Source organism: Hippopotamus amphibius, chromosome 1 (assembly GCF_030028045.1).
Source record: "Hippopotamus amphibius kiboko isolate mHipAmp2 chromosome 1, mHipAmp2.hap2, whole genome shotgun sequence".
NCBI classification, from domain to species: domain Eukaryota; kingdom Metazoa; phylum Chordata; class Mammalia; order Artiodactyla; family Hippopotamidae; genus Hippopotamus; species Hippopotamus amphibius.
In genome coordinates this window covers 44,057,688-44,070,842 of record NC_080186.1, presented here as the reverse complement: position 1 = coordinate 44,070,842, position 13,155 = coordinate 44,057,688, and the positions used below count along the sequence as shown (strand labels likewise).

The following is a 13,155-nucleotide window of genomic DNA, read 5'->3' as shown; positions in this document are numbered from 1 at the left end:
TGAAAAGCAGATATCCCAATGGTCTTGCTTAAGGGTGCCACCTGAGTCCATGAAATGAGTGGATATAGAGGAACTGCAGCAATGCAGAAATGGACTGAATCTAGACATATTCCTCTTGCATTCTGAGGCACAAATTGCCAGAGAGGCAAGGAAAACTTTTTCTATCCCTACAATGCCCAACAATGGGCAGAGAGATATCCTCCTCAGAGTAACAGTTTGATAGAGAACTGGAATGGGCAATTAAAACATTGGTTATCTAAAATTGGAGGAGGGAGGACGTAGATACAGGCCTGAAAGGCTAGCTTTCACAACTTCACGACTGTATGTATGCTCACATTCAATATGAGTGGAGCTAAAAGAATGTCCCCAATGGATATTCTCCTGTTTTTCTGGGGAACCTGCGAAGGAGGGAGTGGGAAAGACTGCTGGTATGATTAGGTAATTCTGCTAAGGGAGGATACTGGGATAATGACTATACTTTTTTCTTCTTCTTCTTCCCCATATCACAACATTTTTTTAAAAATTAATTTATTTATTGGCTGCGTTGGGTCTTTGTTGCTGTGCATAGGCTTTCTCTAGCTGTGGCAAGTGGGGGCTACTCTTCATTGTGGTGTGTGGGCTTCTCATTGTGGTGGCTTCTCTTGCTGCAGAGCACGGGCTCTAGGCATGCAAGCTTCAGTGCTTGTGGCACATGGGCTCAGTAATTGTGGCTCGTGGGCTCTAGAGCATAGGCTCAGTAGTTGTGGCGCATGGTTTTAGTTGCTCCGCAGCATATGGGATCTTCCTGGCCCAGGGATCGAACCCATGTTCCCTGTATTGGCAGGTGTATTCTTAACCACTGCGCCACCAGGGAAGCCCCTCACAACATTTTTTTAACTCCCCTACCCGATGCCAGTGGTCACAAATACTGGAAGCAGGAATGATTCCTAAGCAAGAAACTGTAACTATGTTGTAAAATCTTTTTGTCAGAATTCCCAAGGGCCTAATGGGGTGGGTTATGCCTTAACTGCATCTGGCAAAATTGGGAATAATAGTGAATGCAACTATATTGCCTGGTAGTAAAAAGAGCCCACTAGTTCTGCACCTATGTAAGCTTACCCTATCTGAACAGACTAAGGGGGAGACACTAGCTAGACTAGTATTGCTGCCTGCGATCTAGACCAGCACAGTGGTCAAAATTTATGTCCCTTCCAAAGGTGGAAAAGTTTGGGTATACATGAAGAGAAGCAGGAATAGTAGCCAAGAGTATAGGAATAAATAAATGGGCTATGTAATGAGAGAAAGTCAATATGACATTAACACATCAAAACAGGCTCAGAGCAAGAGATGATATTATCTCTTAATTTAAGAGCAATATATGGTTTCACCCTAAGACCACATCTGCTTTTGGAACCTTACAAAATCTAATGGAAGCCTGCAAACCTGAGTGGCCTTGCCCTGGGAGACAGCCCACTCTGTCACCTCATTAGCATACGTCAAAAGGGAATCCTTATGAATGAAAAAAGACACTCCTGTCACTCAGGAAATTATAAAGGTTTGAGGAGTTCTGTGCTAGGAACCAGGAACAAAGACCAAATATAGTTCTTATTATACCTCTGGTCTTTGATGACAGGTCCCTTATAACAAAAGGATTATAACAGTTAACATAGTAGCACATTACTAGAGTCCCATTCAGTCATTAATAATTAGTCCAGTTTATCATATGAAAATGTATCCCAAAGCAGTGGATGCACCCACATGCCTGGACAGTGGTACACCCCAGTTCCATGGGGCGGAAGCTCCTGTGCTCAGAATCCTTCAGGACCCTGCCCTATGTATCTCTTAATCTGTCTGTTCATCTGTATCCTTTATAATAAACTGGTAAATATAATTAAATGTTTCTCTGAGTTCTGTAAGCTGCTCTAGCAAATTAACTGAACCAGAGGAGGGGGTTGTGGGAACCTCAAATCTATAGCTAGTCAGTGAGAAGCACAGGTAAGAACATAAACTTGGGATTGGCATCTGAAATGGGGACAGCAGTATTGTTGGACTGAGCCCTCAACCTGTGGGATCGGATGCTATCTCCAGCTAGATAGTGTCAGAATTTAATTAAATTTGTTTGACACCCAGTCAGTGTCTGCTGAGAATTAGAGAATTGCTTGATGAGGTATGGAAAAAAACACACAATTGGAGCCACAAAACACTTGTCTTGATTACTGTAGCTCTACAGTATGTCTTGAAGTTAGGTAGCATAACTCCTCCAATTTTGTTCTTTGTTTTTCTAAGTTGTTTCAATATTCTAGGTCCTTTGCACTTCTGTATGAATTTTAGAATCAGCCTGTGAATTTCTCTTCAAAAGACTGCTAAGATTTTGACTGGGACTGTATAAATCTACAATATACCTGGAGAGAATTGCAATGTAAACAACATTGTCTTCCAACTCATGACCACCATCCTTCTCTCTATTTGGTTAGGCCTTCTCTAATGTCTCTCAGCAATGCTTTGTTTTTCTCAGTGTACAGGTCTTGTACATCTTTGTTACATATGTCCCTAAGCATTTCATAATTTTTGGTAAAATTGTAAATGTCATTTTTCCATTTATATTGGTTGCAGCTAATATAAAGAAATGCAACTGATTTATGTATATTGATTTTGTATCCTGGAACATTGCTAAACTCACTTACTAGATCTAGTTGCCCTCCTACAGATTTCATGGGATTTTTCTACATAGATATCACGCCACCTGTGAATAAAAACAGTTTTACTTCATACTTTCCAATGTGGATGCCTTCTGTTTCTTTCCTGATCATACTGGACAGAACCTTCATCACAACGCTCACTAGCAGTGAGGCTGGCCATCCTTGCCTTGTTCCTGATCTTAGGGGGGAAACAGTCACGTTTGATTTTTCATTATCAGTTTTGATGTTAGCTGTGGGGTATCCTTAGATGCTCTTTCTGCATCTATTGAGATGATGAGATTGCTTTTCTCTCCTGGTCTGATAATAGGATGAAACACATTGATTTTCAAATGTAAAACCAACTTTGCATTCCTAGAATAAACCTCCTTGGTTCTTTTTACTGTTGGGTTCCATTTGTCAAAAAATTTTTAAGAATTTCCTCATCTATGCTCATGAGGGATATTGTTCAGTAATTTTCTTTTCTTACGTCTTTGCCTGATATTGATATCAGGATAATTCTGGTGTTCTTTCTTTCTTTTTTTTTTAAAAATATTTATTTATTCTATTTTTATTTTTTGTGGCTGCATCTTAGTTGTGGCATGTGGGATCTTTCCTTGCGGTGCGCAGGCTCCTCGTGGAGGTATGTGGGCTTCTCTCTGGTTGTGGAGTGCGGGCTTAGTTGCCCACTGGCATGTGGGAACTGGTGGACCGGTGGACCACCAGGGAAGTCCTGGTGTTCTTCTCTTTTTTTTTTTGGCTGCATTGGGTATTCGTTGCTGCGTGCGGGGGCTACTCTTCATCATGACTCGCAGGCTTCTCATTGTGGTGGCTTCTCTTGTTGCAAAGCACAGGCTCTAGGTGCGCAGGCTTCAGTAGTTGCAACAAACGGGCTCAATAGTTGCGGCATACGGGTGCTATAGAGTGAAGAGGCTTCAGCAGTTGTTGCACACAGGCTCAGTAGTTGTGGCTCACAGGCTCTAGAGCACAGGCTCAGTAGTTGTGGCACATGGGCTTAGTTGCTCCAAGGCATGTAGGATCTTCCCAGACCAGGGATTGAACCCATGTCTCCTGTATTGGCAGGTGGATTCCTAACCACCCCACCACCAGGGAAGTCCCTCTCTTTTTTTTTTTTAATCAGCTTTCTTTCAGTTTGGATATTATCTATTGCTGTGTATTCAATTTCACTGACCTCTTCTTCTGTGTATCTACTCTTAAGCTCACCCAGATATTTTTCATGTCAAATTTTTTTTTTTAACTTTACTTTTAGTATTCATGTTTTCTTTAAAATTTTGGATCATATCTATAGAAAATGTTTGAATTTTTTTCCTGCTAATTCCAACATCACTATCATTTCTGGGTCTGTTTCAATTGTCTGATTTTTCTCCTCGTTATGGGTCAAACTTTTCTGCTTCTTCTCTCATCTAGCAACTCATCATATAACTAAACATGTTGAGTAAGTAGATTTGGTTGCCTTTTTTAAAAGAGTGCTTAGTTTTTTTCTGACAGGCAGTTTACTTGCAGAGCAGCTTGATCATTGCAAGACTTGTTTTTAAGCTTCATAGCTTGCTTGAGAGAAGCCTTTAATTTAGAGCTAGTTTAATCTCTTCTGGCATCTGTAGTAAATGTCCGGGGTATTAAGTTCTTTCCACTGTTTGGAATTCGAATATTTTCCAACCTGTGTAAGCTCTGTGTGTTGTCCAGTTACCAGCTCCCTGGTATTCCTTCTTTCTCAGGTCTCAAGGAGTCTCACCCTAGGCATGCACAGCTTAGTATTCAGCCTAAGACTCAAGAAACTCCTATGAAGATTTCTAGAGTTCTTTCTTAGAACACATAAGTCTCATTCACCACTGTCATTAATTTCTAATATTGCCAAGCTCATTCTGAAAGAATAAATTTAGTTTATAACCTAAGATTTTCTTATATTGTATTTTTTAAAATCGGTGTCCTTAAAAATCAAACACAATTTAGAAATGGCTTTCCTGTGCAAGGAGAATTTCATTTGAAAAAGAAAAACACAGTTCTCTTTTTGGTACATACGATTCTTGCTGCAGACATGTTGCATGGCCCAAACTGCCCATAGCTGGACTCCTGGTGTTGTGAAACAGCCAAGTAATGGGAAAAATGGATTAAAGGACCTAAAAGTTCAAAAGAAAAGAATAAAAGTTACATCCTATACTTAGTGTCATTTTCTAAAGCAATGATTCCTGAGCTTTTCAATCCAGAAATTTCATCCTACTTTTTTTTTTTTTAATATTTATTTATTTGGCTGCACCTGGTCTTAGTTACGGCATACAAACTCTTAGTTGCGGCACGCGGGATCTAGTTCCCTGACCAGGGATCGAATCCAGGCCCCCTGCACTGAGAGCACAGAGTCTTAGCCCCTGGGCCACCAGGGAAGTCCCTCATCCTACTATTTTTAAACTGTACAATACAAATGAGCTTCTACAGAACATCTTTTTTTTTTGTCCTAGCCATTTGATGAAGGATTGTTTTCAGGCAAAAGTCTTGGCACAGAAGATAGAAGGCAGTTAGAACAACATATTTTTTCTCAAAAGCACCTTTCAGTCTTGACTATCACATTTGAAGAATAGTAGACCTTTGTTTGGAAACTTAGATAAGGAGAAGTTAGTTGATAACTAACCAGTAAAACATCATGAAGGAGGTCTAGAATTAGCCTTTCTATTTCTACTAGTCCTCTGCCCCAAAATGTGTAGAACATAAGCTGGAATCAAAAGTGTTGGCAGCATCAGCATTTATAAAGTAGACAACAAAATAAACTGTACTAATAATTTTTATGCAGCAATCTGGAATACTTCAGGTATATTAGTAACTTATGAATCAAGTCACCTAACTGTCATAAATAGAGTTAGAATCCAGTATGCACTTTAATAAATTATTACAAACTGTTTCCCTGAACAACTCAGGTGCTACTTCTAGTTCTTTAAATGTGTTCTCTTGTTTCAGACCTCCTTGCATTAATACTCTTCCTAAAATCTTCTGTCTCTACTTAATTATCTCTCAAAACTCAGCTCACAATCTACTTCCTCTGGAAGCTTTTTACCATTTTCCAGTGCACGTTCAGAGCAGTCTATGTACATAACTAGCACAGGAGTGAATTATATCTGATTTACATTTGGTTTCCCTTACTAGGCTGGAAAGTTTTTGTATGGAGGCACCATATCTTACTCATCTTTGAATTTCAAGAGCATAGAACAAGACCTTGGCACCTGTCTTCAATAAATGTAGAATGAAGGAAGGGCTGATGAATGATAGGTAGCAAAATAAAGTTAAAATACTTTATTTTAAAGCCAGTATGAAGATAGATGCCTAGGGGAAAAAATCATACATCTAATAGGAATGATCTCTAGGCAAGCAAAATGACTAGATTACTGGCTTAATATTAATTATCTTGCTAATTACCTGTATGCTACCATCTCACACTCTGGGGTTGGCCATTTCAAAATAGCTGAATGCTGAAAGACACAAGACACACAAGAAAGGATTACAATATTTATTTAGCATTGCATTATGAGGCTTTGATAGTTTAACCATTATGAATGCTGTTTTTTTTTTGTTTGTTTGGCACACGGGCTTAGTTGCTCCGTGGCATGTGGGATCTTCCTGGAGCTGGGATCGAACCCGTGACCTCTGCATTGGCAGGCGGATTCTTAACCACTGCGCCACCTAGGAAGCCTTTGAATGCTGTTTTTATGCTTCCAAAAAACACCAAATTACACTACCAGATCATCCAGAAGAGAATTCCTCTGGCTACGACTCAATGTCCAAGCTTGTTCTCCTCTAGATATTAAGTGGGCAATAATTCCAGCTGCAAAGTAACTGACTTCAACTTCAACACTATGTAGAAGGCTACTGATGTGGTCTATAAAATCCTTCCACATTAATTCAGAATGCAATTCTTGTACTTCAGCTATGTTGTTCTGGAAAAAAAAAAGAAGATATAAAAATTAATAATAATATGTATAGTAAATGGCTAAATCACACTGCAATGATTTAAATATGTATGGACAAAAGGTGAAGACTGTTGCTACCCTAGCACAGTGGGATTCTAGATGATTTAATTCCTCTCCTCCCCAAACAACAAAATAATAAAGAAACAGTAGTGAGTCTATTTCAGGTAAAATAGTAAACTAGGTAACTTAAAAATTCCGTGCTATAAAATATCTAGAAACGCTGGACGAAAGACAGCAAAAAAAAAAAAAAAAAAAATTTAAATATGTAACTTTTTTTGCTGGAACAAAATATAAACAGGGAATCAAACTAGAGCATAACAGCCTATCACTGACCTGCGAGGGTAAGAGAATGAGGTTTTAAAGAGAACTTTCAAAGCATTACACCTCAATAAGAGTGGACTGACATAGATACACAAAAAAGAAGCCTATTGTAATCTGGGCTCTGGCCAATTTAGACTGTGCTTGATCTTCTCCAAAATGATCTAAGATTTAACTTTCACTACTCTGAAGATTAATCATCTTTTCTTTTTTTATTTTATTTTATTTTTTTTTGGCTGCAACAGGTCTTAGTTGTGACACGCAAGTTTGGAGAAGCTTGATAGAAAGAAATACAAAGACCCTCTGAGAAGGACACACCTTGCACTCAAAGCCCTACAGAAGGTGCTAAATTACAATTCATAATGAAAACAATCCATAATGAGTCAAATACAGTAGTAAAGTAGACTCCCCCAAGAGCCTCACATAAGAGAACTATAAGATAGCACCCTAATTTTAAAAAGTTACACACACACACACACGCATGCATGCACACACGCACGCATGTGAAAACAAAAAAGACAACACCATTAAAACAAAAAACAACAGAAAGGGAAAGATTTGGAATAGAGCACCAAAAGAATTATGGCCATTCTTTCTTGCCATAAACACTTTACTGGAAAACCAGACAAACACATGAGAGAACTGTTTTCAGACAGCAGACAACTAGGTATACAGGGATGTGATCCCTGAGAGAAGATATTCAAATGGGCCAGTTTCTACATTGCTGCGCATATAAGGGGAACCTAAAGAGCTGGCAGTTTTGCTGAGCTGAGGAGACAGACATCAGTGTTCAGGGTGGCCAAGGCACCAAAAATGTGTAGAACACAGTAATGTAAAGGAAAAAGTTCCAAAGAAAGAGAAAGAGAGAAAGACATCTGCAGAGGGATCCCCTAAAATCTTTAGCTGAGTACCGATACAGAGTGAAACTCCATGAGGCCAGGGAAAGAACCCCCAGAAAGCAGTACAAGAAGAAATCCCAAAGTCACAGAGGGTTAGGAATAGTTTACATTCTCACCAGCCAGAGTGAAGTGATCTCATAATAAGTAAGGCATTTGATAGTAGTGGGGAAACTAGGGTGACATAGTAGGGCAAAGGCTGACCTGAAGCCACTCTAGCAAAGCAAATATAGACATATCCTTAAGATACTGTGGCTTTGGTTTCAGACAAACACAATAAAGCAAATATTGCAATCAAGTGATCCACACAAATTCCTTGGCTTCTGGTGCATAAAAAAGTTATGTTTATACTACATTGTAGTATATTAAATGTGCATAATGTCTAAAAAAAATGTAAATACCTTAAGTAAAAAATACTTTATTGCTAAAAAATTCTAAATGTCTAAAAAATGTCTAAAAAAATGTCTAAAAAAAATGTAAATACCTTAAGTAAAAAATACTTTATTGCTAAAAAATTCTAACCATTATCTGAGCTCTTCAGCAAGTTACAGTAGTAACATCAAATATCACTGATCAGAGATCACCATAACGAATATAATAATAATGAAAAATTTTGAAATGTTGCAAGAATTATCAAAATATGACACAGAAACACAAAGTGAGCTAATGCTGTTGGGAAAATGGCACCAACAGACTTGTTTGACACAGAGTTGCCACAAACCTTCAATTTGTAAAAAACACAGTATTTGTGAAATACAATAAAATGAGGTATGCCTGTAAATAAGCTTTGAATGGAACAACTTGATCTGTGAGTAGCTTAACTGAATGCCAGGACAAAGTCCAAGATTCTTTAAAGGAAAACAACAAAATCTAGTAATCAACAAAGTAAATTAAATTTCACAATGACTGCAACCAAATAAAAATTACCAAGCATACAAAGAGTCAGGAAAACATGATCCTTAACCAGGAGAAAAGTCAATCAATAAAAATAGACCCAGAAATGATAGGGATAATAGAATCAGTAGACAAGGATTTAAAACAGCTATTACAAATGTTATAAATATGATATAGAATGAAAGAAAAATATAAGCCTGAGGAGAAAAAAAATGAAGATATAAAAAAGAGCTAAATGTAACTTCTAGAAATAATATATATGTATCTGAAATGAAAAATATATTGGATAAGATTAACAGCAGATGAGATGCTGCAGGAAAAAAGAAATCAGTGAACTAAAAAAACAATAATAGAAAACAGTGAAGTCAAAACACGGAAAGAAAATAAGGGAAAAAACTGCCAAAAAAGCCAGCAGAGTACTTCTGTGACTTTTGAGACAATTTTAAGCAATCTAACATACTTGCAATTGGAGTCTCAGAAGGAGAGGAGATAAGAGAGGGTACGGAAAAATATATTTGAAGAAATAATGGCCAAAGTTTTTTCAAATTTATGAAAATTATAAACCTTGAAACCCAACAGAAAAAATACACTTGGACTTCAATAGTGAGAAAAAATTTATCTTTTGAAAATAAAATAAAAATAAAAGACTTTTCACAGAAACAAAACCTAAATGAAAATTCACTGCCAGCATACTTACGCTAAAAGAAATGTTAAAAACAAACAAAAAACTAGTATGAGAAATACGTGGGTAGGTATAAAAGACGAATTTCTCACTCTTAAATCTATTTAATGAAAGAATGATGAGGACCTCTGCTTTCTGGCCAAGATGGAGTAAAAGGGGCCAAATTTACTCTCCATTCTAAACAACTGAAAAAACAACATGAAACAACAATTTTCAAGATACTAGACATTAGGTAATAAAGAAGAGTGACCTTTGGAGATGGAAAACGAACAAGGTGAGATGGTGCCTTGAAAGAGTTTCCAGGCTGTGGCATAGAAACAGAGAATTAAAAGCAGAGCCCTGTGGGCTGACAGAGTTAGAGAGATTGGAGCTGAGAGTCCTAGAGAGATTGGAGCTGAGAGTCCAGGGAGACCAAAGCAATTCATAGGACAGAGTACCAGAGAGAAAAGACAATGTACATGGAGAGAATCCAGAGAGCTGCAGGGAGTAGCACTCTATCAGCAGAGTACTGATCAGAGCATGACTGTAAGAAAACTATTTGAGGGAAGAAAAAGAGCCATCAGAAAGATTAGAGAAAAGTTCCCAGCACTCACAAAGAGCCAGGAATGGTGTTTGTTCTCACCATCCAGTCTGGAAAAACTCTACATTCACAGGGCACTGAGTAGAGTATACTCAGGAAGGTCTTGTTTCAGTAGCACAGAATAATTAGCCCTAGACTCAGCACTGCTCCGGATCCTCCTAATATATCATAAAAGCAAGATCAAAAAGGATCAAACTGTTTAAAAATAAGCCAATTAATCCCAGAACAAAATTCAAGAATGTTTTATAGAAAAACTACCTGGCCAGTTCCGCTCAGTGGTTAACGTCAGGCTGAAAGACATTTAGCAACTGCTGCCTCTAAGGAGAACAGTCACTGCACTCATGGCAGGGATTTTGCGCTCAATAGTTCAGAGGCCCCTAGGCAGACTACAAGCGGTGACAAAAGGTATGGAGCCTCTTATTTGTACAGACTGGATTCATCACAAATTTACGAAGTCAAGAATTCCAGATGAAGTTTTTCAGCCTTCACCTGAAGATCATGAAAAATGTGGTGGGGACCCACAGCAACCTCAGAAACTGCATGTTGTTACCAGGATGAAAAGCACAAAAAGATGTCCATATTGGGAGAAAGATACAATAAAGATGCTTGGGTTACAAAAAGCACACACTCCTCAAGTTCACAAGAATAGCTCTTCAGTGAATGCAAAACTGAAAGTGGTTAAACATTTGATAAGAATCAAGCCCCTAAAAGCTGCCACAAGGTCTCCCAATAGAGGAGAACATGTCCAACACGTGCCTCAAGAGCACTGGAGAACTGGTGGTGGGGTGGCTTCAGAACCCCACGGACCAGGAAGCGAAGTCCTGATGGCCTCGCAGTTACAGAGTAAAAAGTGCAAGTCATTTCTATTTAAAGATGGTGAGAAAGTGTTCTCATTAAAGTATGTTTCAAATTTAACTACCTGACATGCAACGTGGCAGGAAAACACAACTCAAAATGAGGGGAGGACTTCCCTGGTGGTGCAGTGGTTAAGAATCTGCCTGCCAATGCAGGGGACATGGGTTCAGTCCCTGGGCTGGGAAGATCCCACATGCCATGGAGCAACAAAGCCCGTGTGCCACAACTACTGAGCCTGTGCTCTAGAGCCCACGAGTCACAACTACTATTAAGCCCACGTGCCACAACTACTGCAGCCCACATACCCTATAGCCAGTGCTCCGCACCAAGAGAAGCCACAGCAGTGAAAAGCCTGTGCACCATAATGAAGAGTACCCCCCTCACCGCAAGCAGAGAAAACCTGCGTGAAGCAACAAAGACCCAACACAGCCAAAAATAAATAAATAAACAAACAAAAAAATAAATAAATAATTTTTTAATGAGGGGAATAATCAATCACCTGAAATTTACTCAGAACTAACACAGATGTTAAAATTAGCAGAGGACAGTAAAACAGTTATCATGAATATATTTCATACGTTCAAAAAGTTAAGTAAAAATATGGAAGATACAAAAAAGACCCAAATTGAAGTTCTAGAGAAGAAAATGATAATGTCTAAAGATAAAAACTACACTAGCTGGGATTAATAGCAGATTAGACATTGCAGAAGAAACAATTACTGAATTAGACATAGCAATGGAAATGATTCAAACTGAAACATACAAAGAAAATTTAAAAAGCACCAATGAGTTGTGAATTTCAAGCAGCTCAATATGTGAGAAATTGGAATCTCCAAAGGACTCCAATGGGTTGGGGGGAAGGGGGCATAAAACATTTTTTTTTGAAGAAATAATGGCCAAAAACTTCTCAAACTTGAAAACTATAAACCAAGAAGTTCAATGAATCCCAAATACAGGAAACATGAAGTAAATTACATTAAAATACATCATAATCAAATTATTCAGAATTGTTGTTGCTAATCCTAAATCTTAAAAGTAGCCAGAGGAAAAAAATCATGTACATACAAGGGAATAAAGATGACAATGACAGGTTTCTCACTGGAAGGATGCAAGTCAGAAAAAAGGTAACCAACATCTTTAAAGTACTATCAACCTAGAATTGTACACCTGGCAAAAAAATCTTCCAAAAATGAAGATTAAATAAATAAAGATGTTTGCAGACACACAAAAGCTGGAGAATTCATCAGCAGCAGACCCACACTACAAAATATGTTAAAGGATGTTTTTTAGGCAGAAGGAAAATGATACCAGTTGGAAATCTGGATCTACACAAAGGAAAGAGCATCAGAAATAGTAACTATTTGGGTAAACGTAAACATTTAAAAAAATTATTTAAATCTCCTTAAAAGATAATTGATATTAAAAAAAAAACCTATGTTTATGTGGTTTATTACATATATAAAAGTAAAATGCATGACAATGATGACATAAAGGAAAGAAGAGCAGAAATGGAAATCTACTATTATAAGGTTCTCATACTATATATGAAATTATATAAAATCACTTAAAGGTAGACTGTGATTAAAGATGTATACTATAAACCTGCAATAATCATTAACATAACAAATCAGAGTAATAGGTAATAAGCCAAGAAAGGAGATCAAAGGAAATTATAAAAAAAATACTCAAACCAAAAAAAGGCAGAAAAAGAAGAAAAAACAAAGAAAAGATGGGAAAACAGAAAACAAATACCAAGTTGATGAATTCAAATCTAACCATACCAATAATTACATTAAATGTAAATAATCCAAACAGCCCAAATAAAAAGGAGAGAGTCGCACTGGGTAAAAAAGCAGGATGCAAAGAATATGCTGTCTATAAGAAACACACTTTAAATACAGAGACAAATATAGGTTAAAAGTAGAAGGATGGAAAAAGATAAACCATGTTAACATTTGTCAAAAGAAAGCTACAGTAGCTATTATTAAGGAGACAAAGGAGATTTCAAAGTAGAGACTATCACCAGGGCTAAAAAGGTCATTTCGTAATGGTAAAGGGGTCAGTTAATTGAGGGCATAACAATTCTATTTATGAACCTAATAATCAGAGTTTCAAAATACAGGAAGCAAAAATTGATAGAACACGATAATTGATAGAACAAGTAGACAGAAAATCAGTAAGTCTATGGTAGACTTCAATAATATCAACCAACTAGACCCGACTGACATTTATATAACAACAGCAGAATTTACATTCTTCTCAAATTCACATAGAAGATTTACCAGGATAGACCATATCCTGG

The 13,155-nt window shown here is 37.5% G+C and overlaps 1 protein-coding gene and 1 pseudogene across 6 annotated transcripts in view; one reads left to right on the top strand and one right to left on the bottom strand.

Moving 5' to 3' along the window:
• The window catches only part of ZYG11B (zyg-11 family member B, cell cycle regulator), a 73,066-nt gene that overhangs the window by 12,743 nt on the left and 47,168 nt on the right, over positions 1-13,155 (bottom strand). For all 6 annotated transcript variants that reach the window (XM_057710938.1, XM_057710920.1, XM_057710924.1 and 3 more), the window contains 3 exons: positions 6,398-6,595; positions 6,078-6,130; positions 4,695-4,792 (listed from right to left, as the gene is read on the bottom strand). In XM_057710938.1, the coding sequence (XP_057566921.1) occupies positions 4,695-4,792; positions 6,078-6,130; positions 6,398-6,595 (349 nt within the window). The remainder of the gene's footprint in view (positions 1-4,694; positions 4,793-6,077; positions 6,131-6,397; positions 6,596-13,155) is intronic.
• LOC130858497 (39S ribosomal protein L30, mitochondrial-like) lies at positions 10,319-10,823 on the top strand (annotated as a pseudogene).